The sequence below is a fragment of the Oreochromis aureus genome, linkage group 3 (genome assembly GCF_013358895.1).
Source record: "Oreochromis aureus strain Israel breed Guangdong linkage group 3, ZZ_aureus, whole genome shotgun sequence".
NCBI classification, from domain to species: domain Eukaryota; kingdom Metazoa; phylum Chordata; class Actinopteri; order Cichliformes; family Cichlidae; genus Oreochromis; species Oreochromis aureus.
Genome location: NC_052944.1, coordinates 90951860 through 90972206, shown reverse-complemented (window position 1 = coordinate 90972206; position 20347 = coordinate 90951860). Strand labels below are relative to the sequence as shown.

The following is a 20347-nucleotide window of genomic DNA, read 5'->3' as shown; positions in this document are numbered from 1 at the left end:
AGAGGACTCTCCATTTACTTGAACAAATTGGAGTCTATTAGATAGATATGATACAAACCACTGCAGTGCAGTACCTGTAATACCTACAGCATGTTCTAATCGCTCTAATAGGATATTATGATCAACAGTATCAAACGCAGCACTGAGGTCTAGCAGGACAAGCACAGAGATGAGTCCACTGTCAGAGGACTCATCATTTTATTTCCAATCCAGTTAAACTATTAAGGATTAAGCAACAGTGCTCATTTTTGCTCTTCTGAAATCTGTGTTAAACAACAACAAACATAAATTGGTAACAAAAATACAGCTGAGTAGAGGCTTTACACACCACCATCAGCCATAATGCTAAATTTTAATCTTCAAATGTTTCTGAGCTGTCTTCAACCTGCTTTTAACACAGAAAAGTCCCACAGTCAATGCAGCCTGACTCAATCCTAGATGTTCAGCACACACAGAGACACAGAGGTACTGTTTAAAGTTTAGTGTTAACCCGAGTCACTGATCATTTACAGTATTACAGAGTCTGCCAGTCTTTGCATGATGTCCACGTCACTGTAAGTTTCTAGCTGACTCTCAGGTGTGACAGGTGTGCCAGCAGGAAAGAGTAATAATAACCTGCATCCTGAGGTTTGTCATGCAGGATTAAAGGAGCCAGGCTTTGTTCACACAGCTAGGATTGTATTTTACACTGACCCTGGGTCAGTATAAGTATCATACAGTTTAAACGAAGCACTGAAACTTGCACATATTTATTACAGATGCACTGAAGCTAATCGTGATATTTACCGTCAGTCTGTGGCTGCGATTAATCACTTTACTTGAAACTTTATTAACTAGTAACTTCATCAGTCATGACAGAAGCTAATATTTCTGTCCCAACATCGTTTAAACAGTAACAGCTTTACTACAATATAAGCTAACGTTTACACCGTAACTTTAAGCTAGCACCATAAAGACGGTAAAACACAGGGAGAAATGACGTATACCTTGCCTTTGTTCTCATCCTGGTTGCAAATGGAATACAAGTGTCAACCAAGAAAGGCCAGTCCTGTTTCATTCTCCAACCATCCATGACCTGCCTGTAAGTACACCTCTCCACTTACAACAATATTACATGGGGCAAATACATCTGATGATCCTGTACAGGCAGCACAACCGATCATAACAACTAAGGCAACATGTGCATACTGCTGCTCACCTGAACACCACATTAGTAAGTGTCCTGAGTTCATTCAGAAGACAAAGGATGAGAAAATAAACTGGATAAAAGCAAACAAACGGTGTTGGCGTTGTGCTAGGACTCATCAGGCTGCAAAGTGTGACCTGAGGAAAGCATGTGCCACCTGCATGGGACGTCATCTACAGATCCTATGTGATGTAAATAAGAGATCTAAAACTGAAACTAATCCTGTAGTGAGGACACTGTACTTTGATAGACCTAGTGATTGTCCTAGTGTCCTTTTAAAGGTTGTGAAAGTGCTCCTGCGAAATGGCAAAAGAACTCTTGAAACATACGCAGTACTTGACGATGGCTCCCAGCGTACCATTCTTCTAACATCAGCTGCGCAGCATCTCAACCTAACTGGGGAAGCAGAGAGATTATCACTTAGAACTGTCCGTCAAGAAGTTGAAACTATTCAAGGTTCTTCCGTAAGTTTCAAAATCTCACCCATCGCACACCCAGAGAAAACCTACACAATTAATAATGCCTTCACTGCAAGTCACCTAGCACTTTCAGACCACACCTACCCTGTATCATCTCTCCAACGGAGATACAAGCATCTTCAAGGTATCCCATTACCCATTATTAATAAAGCAGCACCACTCCTGCTCATAGGCTCAGATCATACTCACCTCATCACGCCTATAGCATTGAGACAGGGACCATATGGGTCTCCTGCAGCAGTTAAAACCCAATTAGGATGGACACTTCAAGGTCCGATCACAGATTTTCAGCCCCAGAGCAGTATAGAGCATGTGCAGTGTTTGTTCACATCTCTCAGTTCATCTGCAGATGTACTGCGTTATCATGTTGAGAAGCTATGGCAACTAGACACTTTACCTGAATACAGTGAGAAATCTGTGATCCGTTCAAAGCAAGATCAACTGGCACTGGAACTCCTTGAACAGGCCACAAAAAGGGTTGAGATCAATGGTGTTAATCGCTACACCACTCCTCTTCTTCGGATGGCAAACTTTCCTCCTTTGAATGTCCCTCCAACTGTAGTCATGTCTAGACTCCGCAACACTGAGGCTCGGTTAGCTAAAGATCCTGACAAAGCCATGTCTTACAAGGATCAGATTTTGAAATTGGAGCAAGCAGGCTATGTAGTTAAACTTAGACCAGAGGAGATGCGCAATAGCAAAGAAGCCTGGTATATTCCTCATCATATGACAAGTCAAAACAATAAAGACTGCATAGTCTTCGACTGCTCTTTCACATTTCAAGGTCAGTGTCTCAATAAGTACCTATTGCCAGGACCAATCCTTGGGCCAACACTTCTCTGTGTTTTGTTGCGTTTTAGGCAACATTCAGTGGCAATAAGTGGCAACATCAAAGGCATGTTTCACCAAGTCCGTCTTCAGCCTACTGATAAATCACTCGTCCGATTCCTGTGGTGTGACATGAACAAAGCAGCTCCCCCTTCAGTGTATGAGTGGCAGGTACTCCCCTTTGGTACGACCTGCAGACCTTGTTGTGCAATCTATGCACTGCAGAAGCATGTGAAGGAATATCAATCTGACAAAGATGTGCAGTCTTCAGTAATGCAGTGTTTCTATGTTGATAACTGCTTGCAGTTTCCCATCAGCAGAGTCAGCTTGAACACTCCTAGACAAATTAAGAAATCATCTATCAGAAGGAGGCTTCGACCTTCGCCACTGGGCCAGCAATAATCCTGTTGTGATTAGCCATCTACCATCTGAGGTAAGAACGGCAAGTAATGAACTTTGCCTGACTGAAGACACGCCATCTGGCCCACATGAACGCACATTAGGATTATTGTGGAATTGTGAGACTGACTTGTTTGCCTATAAATACAACTCCAGCCTCACACCCCACCACAGTGCGTCTTATCTATGCAGCACTTGCTCGTCTGTATGACCCATTAGGCTACTTACTCCCATTCACAACACGTGCCAAAACCTTGGTTTCAAGAGCTATGGAGAGAGAGATTGCGACGACCCTTCCCTTCCACACAACCTCTTAGAGACATGGAAGTCCTGGGAAGAAGAACTTTGTTATCTTCCTCAAATTGCCATCCCACGTTGCTATACTTCTAAGGAAATGGATGTTTCTACCACAGTTCGAGACATTCATATCTTCTGTGACGCTTCGGAGCGAGCATGTGGTGCTGTCGCATATTTGAGATCAGATGATCTTGAAGGTCATGTGGAACTGAGTTTCTTGTTAGCTCGCTCACGTGTTGCTCCTAAACGGAATTTAACAATACCCAGACTGGAGCTATGCGCAGCCCTACTAGGCGCACGCCTCTGTGAGCTCATACAATCAGAACTCACCTTACCAGTCAGGACTACCACCCTTTGGACTGACTCGACAACTGTACTTCACTGGCTTCAGTCAGATTCCTGCCGTTTCAAGGTATTCGTAGGAGCCAGAGTCTCAGAAATTCAAAATCACACAAACAGTCAAGACTGGAGATACATCAATTCAGCCACAAATCCTGCTGATGATGTTACAAGAGGTAAATCCTTGAAAGTGTTCCTTAGCCCAAACAGGTGGGCCGAGGGTCCCTCAATTCTGCATGAACCTCCGAATAACTGGCCCACAGTTACAGATCTCCATCCTGATGATGATCAGACTGAGTTAAAGAAATCCTACTTTTTTGGTATTGTCAGTATCCCCTCCCATACATACACACCCAGCTTCAGAACCTATCAAGAGCTATTGGATTTCACGGCTCGTTCACTCTCCAACCAAAAGGGTAACATTCCTTCTGCAGCTGATTATCTAACAGCAGAACAAGAAATCCTTTGTCAGGCACAACTGGACAGTTTCGATGAAGAGTTAGCCCGTTTACAGTCAGACAAACCCCTCTCATCCGACAGCCATCTATTGTGTTTGTCACCTGTGTTGTGCAGGAATTCTGGACTTATCCATGTAGGAGGCCGACTACGGCAAAGCCCAGACTTGGAATTGAATGTCATTCACCCAATAGTACTTGATCCTGCTCATCCAGTGACCAAACTGAGAGGAAGGAAAGCAGTACGCAGGCATCAGTATAGCTGCGCTGCATGTCAGAAATGAAGAGCACAGCCCATCATTCCAAACAATGTCAGACTTGCCTGCTGCTCGTCTTAGGTTATTCAAACCACCTTTCTACTCCACAGGAATTGACTGCTTCTGACCATACATGGTCAAGACCGGCCGCAGATCGGAGAAAAGGTGGAGAATAATATTCAAATGTCTCACGACTCAGTGTATACATCTTGACCTCCTAAACAGCATGGATACCGACTCCTTCCCTCATGGCCCACCAACGATTCATTTCTCGACGAGGAACACCCCTGGAAATCATATATGATCAAGGAACTAACTTCAAAGGACGAGATAAGGAACTACGGGCTGCTTTTGACAACCTTGCTCCGACTCTACAGCCGGTCCTGATGACTAAAAGAATCCGTTTCAAATTCAATCCCCCGCATGCACCCCATTTCGGTGGAGCCTGGGAGAGGGAAATACGTTCTGTGAAGAATGCTCTGTAGAGAACCATTGGTGCACAAATGGTCACTGAACAGTCCTAATTGAGATTGAAGGCATTCTTAACTCAAAACCCCTAGGCTATGTATCCTCAGACATATATTTGATATTGATCTCATAACCCCAAACCTTCTCATTATGGGCCGACATGATTCTTCACTTCCCTTAGTATCCTATTCTGGTTCTGACCTCCTAGGTCGACGACGATGGCGACATGCACAAATATTGGCAGATCACTTCTGGCGGCACTTCATAACAGACTATCTACCATCCCTCCAAAGAAGATACAATTTGGCAGAAGGAGAACCCAGATCTCACGCTGGACTCTGTTGTAATGATCATGGATTCACGCCTTCCACGTGCCCTCTGGCCCATAGGAAGAGTGACACGCCTCCTGAAAAGCCCAGATGACCGCATCAGAACTGTGGAAGTCTTAGCACAGGATAAAACCTATATCCGCACTGTCTCCTGCCTGATTCCCCTGCCCCCGCTTCCTGAAGAAGACCGATTCTGATCATATCAACATATTTCTCACTAGAAATATGGGGGCGGCTGTTGTAAAGACCCACCTTTTAGCACATCCCAGCACACCCGCTCACTTCACCAGATGCACCTTGTTTCTCTCACCTTTAATTGGCTTGTCCTTAATTGCACTCACCTGTCACACATTATATAAGGACTGCATTCACTTTTGGCTCACTCTTTCTTCACTCCCACACAGGGTGGCAGCAGAGGTGAGGTTTTGTTTAGGTTTTTTTTATTTTATGTATTGTTTAAGGTAAGGAGTAACTTAAATCTCTGTTTTCTTTCAGCATTGGCAGTCCATGTGTGTCTTTCCTTCTTTCCTTCTTTGCTTTATTGATTTGTGAGAATAAAAGGGAGAACCCTGTGAATGAGTAGATGACTGCTTATTCTCATTCTGATCGGATGAGCCCATGATGCTGATTACTTAAACCCTGAGCCTTCCTTTCCTTCATAACAACTAACATAACCACATTAACATTATTGACACTCGCTGACTTTTAATAGTCATTCTATAAATGCTGTCCATTTAAATGGTCTTACCTGTACTGCTGTATCCACCGGATTCCAGCCAGAGTGGATTCTGGAGTCTTCCACGCTCCTGTTAGTGATCCTCCATCTGGATGGATGAGAACAAGCTTCTGAACAATCTAGCAGGTGGAGATGGCCCACATCTATGGGACTGATGTCTGCTAATAACCCCCATTGTATGGACTGATAACAGCCAAAGCGGGTGAATAAAGTCACCCAGTCGCTAGATGTGCCATTACCCAGCATACACCTCTCCCTCCATAAATGCAATAAACGATACAAAAGTAATGGCCTATAATTAATGTATCTGCTGCATCTGCTGTTTATCAGGTAGTTGCTTACATTATATAACAGGCGGCAATCTCTTGTCATCAATAAACAACATTTAGGGAGCAGCATGGTTTTCAATAGGAGGACCCTGCACGTCAGTTCTCGACGCAAGGGGGGTACCCTGCGCGTCGATAAGTGAAGCAGAGGGAGCCTGATCATGCGTCACACATTTGACGAGTTGGGAGTGAGAATGTGTTGCTTCCTCACTTGCTGCTAAAACCTATATTGTCTGTTCCTAGAACCATGCCTGAGCTTATTTGCTTCTTTTTTTGTTTCTGTTTTAACAGCTTGATTTTCCTAATGATTTGCATGTTGGTGAAATAGATTCACCTTTGTGTAACCTTGCTTCTGCTTCTTTAAGCATTGATGCACATCATTAACATAATTTTTGGTTTTAAAGAAGCATGGGTCACATGACCAAAAATACCACTATAGTGGTATTATTTAGTTTTTGGAGTGGCACCACTTCCAGAACTACATGTTGTTGTTTTTATCAATAAAAGTCTTTCAAACATGATCATCATAAAATGCTTTGTTGGTCAGTATATCACAGAAATATGTTAAATAAAAGTTTAACACTTTGGTGCCACTGCCAAACCTTTTGATGAGTGTATAGACTCACAGAACCTGTTGCCCTAAAGGTTTTAGAGGACAAATCTACACGTCCACTTTTTTAAAATTACAGATAGGCCCACTTGAAGATATCAAATATTTACATATACAATATTCAGCTTTAAATTGAAACATTTTCATGTTCAGCAAATCTTTGTAAGATCTCCAATTAGGGAAGGGAAGGTGTTAATCATTAAACTGGTCAGAGCTTACAACATAGAAGAATAGTTTAGATAATAGTGCAGTTTCTAGAGCGAGGTCACTCCCTTCTGGTTTCCTCATTTCACAGTAAAATATATGAAAAGAACAAACAAAGACAAAGACAAACAAAGTCAGCTTCAGTCAACAGGTGCAAAGATAAGCTGTGAGGTAAGTTATCCATCATTCATTCTAAACTTATATTCTTGTATATGTTTATATTCTAAACATTATTCTAAAACCTATAAATGATGATTCAAACCATTTTTTAAAGACACAATAGATTTTAAATATTCAAAAAGTATTGGATAAAATTATTTTCGATATGCATATAAACTATGTACTAAGCAACTTATTAGACTGCAGATAAGAAACCTTAAATGAGAAAAATCTTTGATAATAAATATGTCACAGTAATCATGGTGACTATATCTGTTATACAGAAGCAAAGAATGGAAGAAACCTGTTTACTGATCTTCCTGCTCATCCTCCTCTCAGGTCAGTAATATTAATATCTTAAACATTTCAAATATATCCTATAAACACACTGAGACAGATTGATGTCACTTGGGTAATCAGATTACATGTACAGGTTGTTTTTTTTTAAAATTTAGTTATCAACACACCAACTGCAAGAAAAGTTAGAAAGTCTTTATGTCCTCGTACCACAAGACCTGCGTCTTCCTATTTTAATGCTTCGATTGTGATTCATTGAATGACGTTTTGTTGTTATTTCTATGGTATCTATTGATTCAAATATGTCTGTGAAGGTTCTCAGTCATCCAGGACATCGTAGACTAAGGAGCTTGGAAAGAAAAGCGTCTGGACTTCTTGAGTTGCTTGAAGACGTTTCACCTCTCATCCGAGAAGCTTCTTCAGTTCAAAATGAACTGAAGAAGCAACTCAAGAAGTCCAGACGCTTTTCTTTCCAAGCTCCTTAGTCTATTGATTCAAATAGTTTTTCATGTTTTGGCTACTGATACATGGCAATTCCCCAGCTGTGGCAATAAATAAGATATTTTTTTCCTTCTACTTACTTTCCTTCTCATTCTTATTATTACTGTAATTAACAACAAGCCAGTGTATTCCTAGTGCCGGTCCTAAGCCCAGACAAAATGGGAAGACTTTCTTCGCAGGTTCTTGCACTACATTATCCACTACAATGTTTAACAAATAATTTTTGTTGTTCTTGTTTTTGTTTCTGTTTTGAAACATTACATAAACATTTTAAAAACTATTTATAATAAAAAAAAGCATGTATCAACTGCAAGTTTTAAAATAGTCAACTGAATTTTTTTTATTTAGCTTTAAATACATTTAATGCTTTAAATGTATTCCTTCTAATAAAAACCCAACTAGTTAGGTAGTTTTCAGTCACATTACTAATTTAAAAAAACACCAGGAGTAATTGTTAGATAAGTGACATGAGATGGTTAAAGCAAAGAAAAGAGGAATATGTTGCTGGTCTGCTAAGTTAAAACCAAAGATAATATAAATCCAGTATTATTATTATTAATTCTTATCATTATATAACAAAGGGGCAGTCTGCTTCTCCCTAGGAGTTGGCCGTCCGACTGGGGTCTGGAATGTGGGGCCTCCCTGCTGCTGCGGAGTCGGGGCGGTCTGCTTCTCCCCACCGCAGGGAAAAGGGTAACACCACCTGGGTCTGGGCGCAGTTTCCCCCCTCCAGGGGCAAGGGTACCTAGACCCGGGGCTTAGAGTACGCTTGGGGAGTGTGATTGTGTGTACAGCGTCTCTTCATGTCTGTCTCCACGTTGGGTGAGTGTTGAGTAATTGTATATGAGAGCATGAGGGTGGGAATAGATGTTTGTATCTGTGTGTGCCTGTTTGTCTGTGTCTATATGTCAGGTTGGGTATCAGATGCCACCTCTCTGGGGACATCTCAGGCCCTCCAAGGTTTGGAGGCCCATCTCCCCACCACTTCCCCTGCCGGTGGCAGACGCCTCAGACATCGGTGCGTTGGTGGTTCTTTGTGTCCGGGGTGGGCGCCCAGGTACCCACCGGCTCACTCCTTGGCGGCTGCTTATCGGGGCATGGAGCCTGGGGCTCGCTCGGGCCACTGGGATGGGGTGCCCTTGGCCTCTCGGCCCGGGCTCGGTCACTCAGGCACAGCTGGCTGCCGGCGGAGCTCACGGGCACGTCACTGCAGCCCCCCCCCGGCTTCTGCTCCGCGGCTGCTGAGTGACCCCTCATCTGGGACTCTCCTCAGCTCTTCTGGGATAGTGGCACGGCTGCCCCTCTGTTGGTCTTCCTTGGTCTCTTGTGTTCTGGGGGCCTCTGGATGTCTGGAGTTTCGATCTCCTCCATACCTGCTTCATGCCCTGGAGGTCGGGGCAGTGGCCCCCCACACCCTCTAGCAGATCATTACATGAAGGAACCTTTTAAAAACAAGCGCGTTCATGCTCACAGGTGCACACACAGGTGATCACACACAAACTACACCCTTTTTGGCTCCTACCTCAAAGCACACACTGCGCTGTCGATCTCACGTGCTGCACAATAATGTTTAATATTTAGTATTTACTGTCATATTCCCATATATCATTGTGATCTTGTTTATTACTCTCGTTTTCTTCTGCTTGCTTTCTTTTTCTTTCTCAACAGGTGATCCAGGTGATCGATATATGTATTTTTTGTCTGCTTATTCTGTTGGTTTTGTTTTTGCCCTTTTCCCCGTCCCTCTTCTCAGGTTTTTTTTTTTTTTTTCCCCCTTTCTTTCTCCCCTTCTTTCCACCAGTCAAGTCTGTCCCGTATTCAGCAAGTGAAAATAAAATAAACAATAAAGGTGAATCAAATGGACCATTACGGCAAGGGTGGGATGGTCCATTTGGTAAAGTAAATCCGTTGGGCATCTTTCTTCGCCTTTAGACAATAATTCTGATGGCAAAAGAACCAAACGGGACAGGTTAAAAAAAAAAAAAAAAAAAAAAAAAAAAAACACACAAACTACACCCTTTTTGGCTCCTACCTCAAAGCACACTGTGCGCTGTCGATCTTACGTGCTGCACAATAGTGTTTAATATTTAGTATTCACTGTTATATTCCCATAGATCAGTGGTTCCCAAACTTTTTTTGCTTGTCCCCCCTTTGTTTTACATGAAAAATGTTCGCGCCCCCCGCGCGCATGCGCACAAACACATCCTCCAACCACACACAACCCCTATTTTGCTCCATTGCGGTTTATTTCACACCTCAAACATTTAGTAAACAATTAAGCAAATACAAGTAATCTGCAATAAATTACAGGTAGTAATAAAATAAACTACTAACTCCCTACGTCCACACCTATACGGGTATTTTTGAAAACACAGGTGTTTCGTTCACACGTAAACAGCGTTTCGAATCACCAAAAACGGAGATTGTTTTAAAACTCCTTTTTTGCGTTTCTGTGTGGACGAGGAATACAGAGTTCGTCACGCAACGTCAAAGGTATGTGCCTTTTTTCACGTCATGCCGCGTTATTGTTTACATGAGATGAATTGCAGAATTGCAGATAGAGACAAAATACTGTTACTGTCATGGCCCTGGGTCGGTGACCCAGTGTTTTTGGTTCTGTACTTTTACTTTTGATGGTTTTGTATTATGACTGTTGTTTTGGGTTTCCTAGGGTTTAGTGGTGTTCCCTCTGTTTGGTGTCTTCCCTGCTTGTGCATCCCCTTAGTGTAGTTGGTCTCTGTGTTTGGTCCCCATCTCTGAGTCTGTGTCATCACGTGTATGTGTTTCCTGTTTTACTTTGAAGGTCTCTGTCTTATGTCAGCGTCTTCTGTTTACATTTCCCCTGCCCCGTCAGCTGTTATGTCTCCCAGGTGTGTTTCCCTCCTGTTTCCCATCCCCTGATTACTGGTGTGTATTTATAGTGGGTGTGTCCTAATTCAGGGGAAGGATGCTTAAAATGCCATATTTGGAGGCAATGAGGTCACAGAGACGCGACAAGGACTGTCCGAATTCAAAGAGCACTCAAATGTGGCGACAAACGTGTCCTACTCCTCCGCGAATTTGCGGGTTAGTCGTGTCCGAATTCAGGGGAAGGATGCGCCAATGCCACATCTGGAGGCAATGACGTCACGGCGACGCGACGAAGGGTGTCCGAATTAAAAGAGCACTCAAAATGTGGCAACAAATGTGTCCTACTTTGCCCTGAATTCTAAGGATGGTCCGATGTATCCTCTGTGTCCTACTATATCCCAGGATTCATTGCGGGCCACCTGCCGCATAAATTCCGAACCAGTAGAATGATTTTTGAGCGGAACAATGGCGGGCGAACCAGGCGTGACAGTGGGAGAGGAATCCACATTCAAATGTAAGTACTTGAAAACTGGTGTTACAAAAGTTAAACCCCTGTAGCGGTTTTGTTGGTAGTCCCTGGGCATATGCCTGTTCTTAGCTTATAATCCATAGAATCCCCATGATAGATTGCACGTGAACTAGTATGGTGGCCCCAGCAGTCTGTCATGCATTGCCACTCACATACAGCTACGTTATATCTTGCTAATTAATCGTTTTGTGATACGTTGCAGGGAACAAAGAGCAAACAACACTCCTCATCCGATTACGAGGGGAAAACGACCACCTCTTCACTGGGGTGAAGAATTCTGCCACTGTGGCATGGAGGTACAGGAACAAATCAATCCACACCCATATATGAGTTTAGTTTCATTAACCCTCATGCTGCACAGAACCTATGATGTCCAGACAGTATTCCTCTGGCGTTCTGCTGTGCAAACGTTCAGATGTGGGGATCAACATAGTTGCCAAAGTTTCTGTCTGCTCTCATTTTTCGGGTGTGATCAGGACTATACTGGAGAAGATGGGCTTGCAGGGGACAGTCACCCCCTCGCAGGCAAGGAAAAAGTGGGATATCCTCAAGACAAAATACAAAGTATGTTGTCCTCAAGCAGATAAGTCATGAGGACACAAGTCAGTAAATGGACACCTACTAAGAATTGTTGTGGTGTTATCATGTGTTAACTGTCGTGTTTTTATTCCCCCTGCCTTTAGGAGTGCAAGTATCCAGGGTCAGGAGAGGGTGTAAGTGGTAAGCCCACTGCTGCCACCTGGCCCTGGTTTGCCCTCATGGACGAGGTAATAGGACAGAGGCCGTCCATCAGGCCCCCTGTCCTACTGTCCACGCTCCGTGAGGACACTCCAGGGCCAAGTTCAGCAGTGGGTGACCGAAACGGAGCAGAGTCTGACACTGATGAGGGGAAAGTCAGCCGACCACATCAGCAAGGAAGAGGAAACGGGATCGGGATGACGAGCTGCTCCACCTCATCAGGGAGGGCATGCAGCAACAAAGGGAGGCGGAGGAGAGAAGGGCGCAGGAGAGCAGGGAGCGAATGGACAGACTCTTCTCAATCCTGGAACGTCTGATCCCAAAATGAGTGCTGTGCCCCTCTAATTTCCTTTGACAGTTTTGTGACATTTGTGTTGAGATGATTCCCCAGGCACCAGACGCCTTCTATTTCCTGCATTGCAGACACTTTCCTTTAAATTATTTTTTTACATTGTGCCCTTTGTGTTGGAAGTTACGAGTCTTATTTTTGCAATAAATGGAATCAAACAGTAATGGTAACTGAATCCATTTTATCAACAGTTATTGTGCAACAGGTACATGATGCCAAGTCATAATAAGTAATGGACATTCACAGAGTACAAATCAGGAACAACAACAAAAAAACAAAACAAATGTGCAATGCATAAGCAGCATTTGAAGACTACAAACTTTGCAGCTATGTACATGTGTTCACACAAGATTAAACTGAGTCACCTGTTCCCAGACCATTACATTCACAACCCCAATACATGCCAGGAAGTCCCTGGCAGTGTTGCTGGATCTGCTGAAGACAGAACTGACATGGATGGGGTGCTGCACCTGTGACCCTCGGTCTGTCTCGTCTAGTCAGCGAGTGGAGGATCACACAGGGTGGTCTGCAAAGGGGGCTTAGGGATGCGTCCTCCCAGTGTCCACTGCAACGTCCATCCACAAGTTTGCAGTGCTGGCTCTATCGACGGCTGCAGCATCACTAAGATGTCAGAGATATGCAGACAGGAGTGCCATGAAGTGCCATATGCCACCAGAGAAAAGGTTCCTAGACAAATTTGCACTTGCCTGTTAACAGTAGTCGTGGTCTGGTGGTACCTCCTCCAGGGCTGACACCTCAGATGACAGTTGGTCCCGCCAAAGAGCACCACTGACTGCCTCCAACCCAGCCTCCCCTCCCATCCTCTGCACCATCGTCCTCAGGCTCATCCACTGGGGCCACGATGTCACCGGCACTGAGGCAGATGTTGTGGAGGATGGCACAGGCTGTCACAACCTGTAGTGGTTACAACACACACGTGTGTGTGTGTAAATACATATACACACACACACACACATACATACATACATACATACATACATACATACATATATATATATATATATATATATATATGTGTGTGTGTGTGTGTGTATATATATATATATATATATACACATATGTATACATATATATATATATATATATATATATATACACATATACACATGTATATATATGTACACACACGTGTGTGTGTAAATATGTATGTATGTGTATATATATATATATATATATATATATATCTATACACACATGTTTACACACACACACACTTATATATGTGTGTAATACACACACACCATTTGCGCACAAACATTAGATGTTGCAATATTCACATGTCATTGGATGGTCACTTACGTGGGGTACAAAGGTGTGGTGCACCTCCAGCGCTTGCAGGAAGATGGCCCTGAACCTCGTTTTCATCATTCCTAACGCACGCTCTATGATGGAGCGTGCCCTGGAATGGTGGCTGTTGAAGCGCTGGGCTCCTACACCTCGGACTGGCCTCTTGTAGGGTGTGATGAGGGGGAGTGGACATTGGAGGCATGGGTAACCCCCATCTGCGAGGATGAAATGTCCTGGAGGAGGGTAGACTGACTGTCTGTACAGTGGGCTGTGGCTGAGCACCCTGGCATCGTGCACCGAACCAGGCCAGCCCACGTAGGTGTCGATGAAGCAGCCCCGATGGTCACAGACTGCCTGCAGGATGATAGAAGGAAACAGTTTCCTGTTTCTGTAGCACTGACCATCAGGGCCGCTTGGACACTTGATGCGGATGTGGCAGCCGTCGATTGCACCCACCGCTTTCAGGAAGGCTCTGTGACGTGCCAGCCCTGCAAACCCACGGGACACTGCCTCCAGGTCCTCTGGTGTCTTTGGGAGGTGGATGACCTGGTGGCGAATGGCCACCACTTCTTCAGTGACACGGTGGACAATGGTGTGGACAGTGGAACGAGGCATCCCAAACACTCTTGACACCACCCTGTAGGATGCTCCACTTGCCAACCAGAATGTGAATACCAGGATCTCAATTGTGGCACCCCAACCATGGCGCCGATCCTGGTCCAGGAGATTTAGCAACACTGCCAAGGACTCCCTGCTTAGCCGAAAATCGGGCCTCGTGTCCTCCTGGTTGTAGAAACGGTCCAGGACGGGAACACTCAGGTTGATCCTGCAGTATATGGTTCTACTCTGCTTGGATGAAAGGTGGAGAACGACATGAACAGTTATGGTGGCAGCGTATGGTTTCATTTATTTTGAGGGATCCAAGCATTATTCTGATTATTATGGTTATGTGACATGTACTACTGCACTGTGACAATACTTATGCTTTCATGCATATACAGTTCATCTGTGTAACTCAGCATGTTTCTGTATTCTAGGGTACCCTGTTTTCAGCTTTGTGGCATTTTTACTGCCCTTCCAGGTACACACATGAGTTACGGGATCCAATTCATGATTGTGAATGCATACTGCATGTTGTCATATCAGCTTCAAGGACATTTATTTTATCTATTTCTTCATGGTGACTGTGTACGCATGACTGGCTAGTATTCAGTTATTGACATTAGCAAATGGACTTAACAGTTGATTCTGTTCATTTGGACGTCGCGTTTTCAGTGGGGGACACGTTTTGGTCACTCATCCAAATGACTTCTTCAGTCTCAGCTGACTGCTGGTTTCCCTGGCTGGGATGGCTGAGTGCTTCCTAAAGGTGTGTAGTTTAGGGTAGCTTATTTTACCTGGATGTGACTGGCTCTGATGAGCCTGAGGTACCACACATGCCGGCGACGTTGGTGCTGGTTTTGTAGCTCCTCTTGGATTAGAACAGTGCACATGGCACGGAGCAACATTATCCGATCCATTTTTCCCGTTCTCGCACGTGCCGTTTGCGTTTGGCATAAACGTTGAGTTGTGGGCAGACTCGAACGACGGCAGGTTGTCCGCAGCCGTTTGGATGTTGTGACTCATTGTTTGTTCAATAAAGTTTCTATGGAGAAAAAAAGGGGGCTGTCCACAGCCGCTCATTTCCTGACTACCCGTCCGTCTAAGGACACTACCTTGTGACGTAGGTAGGTAGGTAGTGTCCTTATGAGCATCCTTCCCCTGAATTCGGACACAGCCAGTGTGTGTTCACCCGTCCTCGTTGCTGGTTTGTCTGTGTTGTTCCCCTCGGTCTCCCTGCGTCTCTCCGTCCGTCTCTCTGTGTATTTCCCCGGACCTCCCTGCATCTTCATTCTGGTTCGTTTTGTTAGTTTGCCCAGTTTAGGTTTTCCAGTTTCATGCTCACCCGTCACTTCTGTTTGTATCTACTTCTGTTCAATAAATATTCACCTGCACCAGAGCTGCCGCATTTTGGGTCCTATCTTCAATACCACACGTCTGCCACACCGGACGAGACAGTTACTGTTAATCTGACTATCTTCAGGTTTTACACGCTTACATATTCACACACAGTTACTGTCCTTCTATTTAGAAAGGCAGAGGTGTCACGGTGTAATTATTTTACGTGTTGTTGTTTTTTTCCTGTGTAATAATATTCAACATTGCTGTCAATACATTTTTCCAAAAATGCCTCTATGTGCAAAATGGGTTTAAAAACATAAACAGCTGTGGGATACTGTTTGTCCGTGATTTGAACTGGGGGACAAATCGTGGCAGGATCAGCCTGATATTATTTGTATCCCACTGTAACTCTACTGTATAAAGAGCTAACATCTCCAAAATGTCAGGAGTAGTTAGTTATTACAACAAGTGTTTGTGAACTAAAAATCAAGAATGTGGGATACTGTTTGCCCTTGATTTGAAGAGCCCAGTGCGTGCTCCCGATGCAGGGAAAACTAATTATGCAGGGGAGACCTACCTTGGCACTTGTGCAGGTGAAATCAAAGGGAAGATATGCTTCACCATATTTTCTAGTCTTTGGCTTAGAATGAAGTTGGTTTGGAAACATATTCAGCTATGCTTCATCTCCTGCTTTGCATATGTGTGGGCGCCCCATGCTAGCAGTGTCCAAGCGTTTTGGGTTTTCCCCCTTTCATACCACGCCCCCCCTGCAATGGCTCTGTGCCCCCCCCCCCCCCCTAGGGGGCAGGCCCCACACTTTGGGAAGGTCTGGCTTACGCTATAATTCAGCACAGCAAGGGAGGGGGCTAGTGAGTCCTGAGAGGTTCGCTTACGCTACGATTCAGCACAGCAAGGCAGGGGTGAGTAAGTCAAATGAGTTTTTGAGAACAGCTTCTTTTACCTGTCACTACGATGGTCTGTTTATGTTTTGATTGAGAGACTCTTTTTGGGCAGCTGAAGAGGAGAAGTCTATCTTATGGCCAACCTCTGGCTGTAGCTTGGTTATATTTCCCAGCAAAACCCAGTATGCAGGTTCATCTGTAACAGTCCTTGTGCCACAGATCCTCACTGTTGCTTCTACTTTAAACAGAAGAGCAGCGACATGGGTGCAGGTATGCACGACTCCGGCCATACAGGTGCAGTGGGCGGCTTCAACCTTACCTGTGGTGCTCACAATGGCTGCAATGCTGGTTCATTCAGTCTTTGAGAGTGCAGTACCTGAAATGCACACAGACAAAGTTAATTTAAAGACAGGAACTTTAATGAGCCAAGACTGACACAAATGTGTTTTATCTACTTTCAAATCCATTTATAATAAATGTAAGAAATAAAGTGTTTAGAATGTTAGCACATACATGTAATTTTTTATCTTTTTATGTATCCATCTATAGATCGTTGCATGTTATATTCTAAATCTGCCTGTTTTTTTGTTTTTTTTATAAACCTATCAGCAAAAAATGAACCTAAAGTATGTAATGCCAGGATGTAATCACTTTCAAGATGGAGAAAGCATAAAGTTCGACTTTAAGTGACAATTATGGACACCTAATATGATAAGGGGGTTCTGCAGGTCATTAATCAATGTATAAAACTAAAACAGAATGTATTTTTAGTGACACAGGACACAAACAAGGAAGCAAGATGTGTAATTAGGATTATTTATAATAAATATGAATTAATTAGTGCAATTTCTTTAACCATAAAGAATAACTAAATCCTTCAGGACAATGTCACATCAGTGCTCTGAACTCACTATGTTATCCCTCTAACAGAGCCTCCACATGTTCTCACTGTAATTCCCCCCCCCCATGAATTAATTTATGCTTGCACTAATCTGAATGTTCGGTATAAATCAAATGCATTTTATTCACAGTACTCAAGCTGACTTACCTTTGTTTGGATGATGGCGTACTCATAACGTGGAGGCTTAAAAATAGCCAAATCTTGTACCCAGTCCTTGGTGAATTGGATGTGCGCCTCCAGATTTTTATAATTGCGAAATTGGTGCGCCGTGTATGTGCTGACTCCACAGACAAGGTACGAGAATATATCATGGTAAGTAAATAGAGGCTGGTCTTCAGGGTTTCTACTCCACTGCCGTTATTTCATATGGGTCCACATTTCCAATGCACACTATTTTTTGCAAGTACCGTCTATTTGCATCTGGATACAATCTGTCTCTATACCATCCCTTTTCTTTTGAGCTGCTTTTCAGAATGGTCCATAGCAATCTTCCTTCCACCACAGTGTTTGTTTTGATTCATGGCCTGCCAATATGGTGCTGCGCTCCCACAATGCATTGCGGCATTACGTCAACTCCAGGACAGTATGTGCATGCGCATTGCCATGGTGATTTTAAAAATAAAGATAAAATGAAAAGTAATTAATAAAAAGTAAATATTTAAAAATTCCCACGAATGTGGAATAAACGTGCAAAAATTCTGTTTATTAGTTGTTGCTGAGTCTTTCCTTTTTTTTTCTTTTTTTTTTTTTGAAAAATGACCGACGTCTCTGAGGCGCGAATTCCAACCAATGACTGTAGAAAACAAGGACGACGCGTAGAAAAAATATCCCACTTGTGGAGGCTGCCATCTTGCATTTTTGGCGCCAGAGTCTGCGCAGTAGTGACTTGAGGTGGAGCGACTGCGTCAAGCTCCCGCCCACACACTGAACATGACTGCAAAAACGACCCCTACACTTTTTATGTAGCCCAGCTGCTCCATTTTTTTACTGATGGGTTTACGGCGACTGACGACTCGTTAAATTAAGTACAACCACGTCACTCTAATGAAAAAGACACACAGCTTATCATCTTATAGATCTACAACATCTAAAATCACTCTGTTGTTAATTCGTTTGCTAGATTAGCCACTAGCATATGCAATGTGTTGGGGGCTTGTTGCTAGCTAGTTAGCGATGTTACACACCTGTTACTCTAATAGTCTGTGTTATTGAATGATTCAGGACTCCTTAGGTTTTGTTATACATTTTTAGACAGCGATAAGATCAGCTGCAACCTCCACAGAGGCCCAGAGTTACTGTTAATATCAAAAATGTAATGCTGTCCTTTGAGATTTTAACATTTAAGGCTGTGAGTGTCATGGATCTAAAACGGTTTAAATCTTCAGAACCGTCTACAGTCAGGTAACATGGAGACTTTAGTGTAATTTGTTCTTTTCATTTAATAATAGTCCATATCATATCAACAGCTACATTCACCCTGGGGAGAAACTAGTGAGGCAGACCATGGGGACTAAGCTGGGTTTCTGGGTCCAGAGGTTTGGAGAAACTTCTTTCCTTTTTTCAATCACAGCTGTCCACTGCCAGAAGTTCCGTTGACCCACTGAGAGAGGCATCATTTAAGAAACACCAGGAAGACTGAAGCTCATGGCATTGATCAAGCAGGACTCATCATCTTCACCAGCGGCTATATGATAACCCGACGGGCGGGGCTGAGATAGATTTTGGTCACCCGACCGAAGATATCGCTAGCTCCGGGACGTCGGGCTAGCGATTTTGCGAACCCTGAGTTCAGGAGGTTAACTCAACCAAGTAGTCTACTTTCATGTACTGTTTAGAATACCAGAATAGGGAGGATGGTGTAGGTTTAAGTTTATTAGATTGATACATATATACCAACAAGACAGTGTACATCACTGTGACAACAGCGTTTGTTTTCATTCAAAGGCTTTATGGTTTTTCCTATAATACCTGGTGGGCTGGTCTCTAGTCAAAATGCCCGGGCTAGTGGTGTGCGATACTGCATATTTTGGTATCGATCCGATACCAATTAAATACGGGCCAGTATCGCCGATACCAATACCGATACTTTTCAATAAATAAGGTGGATGCGTAATTGAATTGCTAAATCGCAATTAATTTTCATGACCTTAAGTGTTTTTTGTGATGTTTCCCTTTTTATTATAAAATAGTTAAAACCCAGGACATAATTAAGAGAAATAATTTATTTATAATTAAATTAAAAATGCTTTATTATTGTGGCGGGTGGTGGTCTGCCATGCTGCTGCAGGTGAGATGGACTCACCTTCACGGCATCTACAATCATACCTGGCCGGCTCAAAACCTGTGCGCTGCTTGTTCTTTTGTTGTTTTTGGTGTTGATGTGTACAGCTGGCAGCGGGAGAGCTGCAGCCGTTGAAAGTACTGTCACAGCACCCGTGTGATTACTGTAAGGGTGGACAGCGCGCGGCTCGGGGTGAGCCGGAGGCTGGCACGCCAGTGGGACCTGCCAAGCTGGAGACGGAGGTCAAGGTGCGCGGGGGTCATGCCAAGCCTGAGGGCGCTGTGCTGTCCGCTTTGGCCACCTCCAACTGAGGCTGGCACGCTGCACGGCTGTCTGCCCAGCTGCCTGTGAACCACGGCTCACCTCCATGCCTGATGTTTCCACGCCGCTGCTTGTCACAGCAGCGGCTGCTCCGGGGCTTCCGCTGGAGGCGCGGGCGACCGCCAGAGTGGACACTTCCCCGTTGCTGGGCCGGGGCATGGGGCGCCGATGGTCTGGGCCGATTCCCTCCCCTGCTCGTGGAGTGAGGAGGATGAGTCCCCGGCCTGAAGCGGGCGATGGGGGTATGTGGCGGGGCGTGATCTGCGATGCCGCTGCAGGTTTGGTGGTGGTGATGTGTACGGCTGGCAGCAGGAGAGCTGCAGCCGTTGAATGTACTGTTACAGCAACCGTGTGATT

At 44.1% G+C, this 20347-nt stretch overlaps 2 protein-coding genes across 2 annotated transcripts; one reads left to right on the top strand and one right to left on the bottom strand.

Annotated features, from left to right (window-relative positions):
• Positions 1–10994: 10994 nt before the first annotated feature.
• LOC120434572 lies at positions 10995–12304 on the top strand. The gene is made up of 4 exons (XM_039602866.1): positions 10995–11234; positions 11452–11545; positions 11726–11813; positions 11933–12304. Exons 1-4 carry the CDS (start codon positions 11186–11188, stop codon positions 12302–12304), a joined length of 603 nt encoding a protein of 200 aa, XP_039458800.1. The 5' UTR covers positions 10995–11185.
• Positions 12305–13092: 788 nt separating this feature from the next.
• LOC120434569 (putative nuclease HARBI1) lies at positions 13093–20149 on the bottom strand. Its single transcript, XM_039602858.1, has 3 exons — positions 20033–20149; positions 13657–14490; positions 13093–13251 (listed from the first exon to the last, which is right to left on the bottom strand). Exons 1-3 carry the CDS (start codon positions 20147–20149, stop codon positions 13093–13095), a joined length of 1110 nt encoding a protein of 369 aa, XP_039458792.1.
• Positions 20150–20347: the final 198 nt, after the last annotated feature.

Bases quoted from the DNA above. Each gene is read 5' to 3' on its own strand.
- LOC120434572 (XM_039602866.1), top strand. From the start codon at position 11,186: ATGGCGGGCGAACCAGGCGTGACAGTGGGAGAGGAATCCACATTCAAA. The intron at 11,235-11,451 runs GTAAGTACTTGA...GATACGTTGCAG, and splicing joins AGAGGAATCCACATTCAAAT to GGAACAAAGAGCAAACAACA. The intron at 11,814-11,932 runs GTATGTTGTCCT...CCCTGCCTTTAG, and splicing joins TCCTCAAGACAAAATACAAA to GAGTGCAAGTATCCAGGGTC.
- LOC120434569 (XM_039602858.1), bottom strand. From the start codon at position 20,149: ATGCCCCGGCCCAGCAACGGGGAAGTGTCCACTCTGGCGGTCGCCCGC. The intron at 14,491-20,032 runs GTGAGCCGTGGT...TCATCCAAGCAG, and splicing joins TGGAAACATCAGGCATGGAG to AGTAGAACCATATACTGCAG. The intron at 13,252-13,656 runs GTAAGTGACCAT...TAACCACTACAG, and splicing joins ACCACACCTTTGTACCCCAC to GTTGTGACAGCCTGTGCCAT.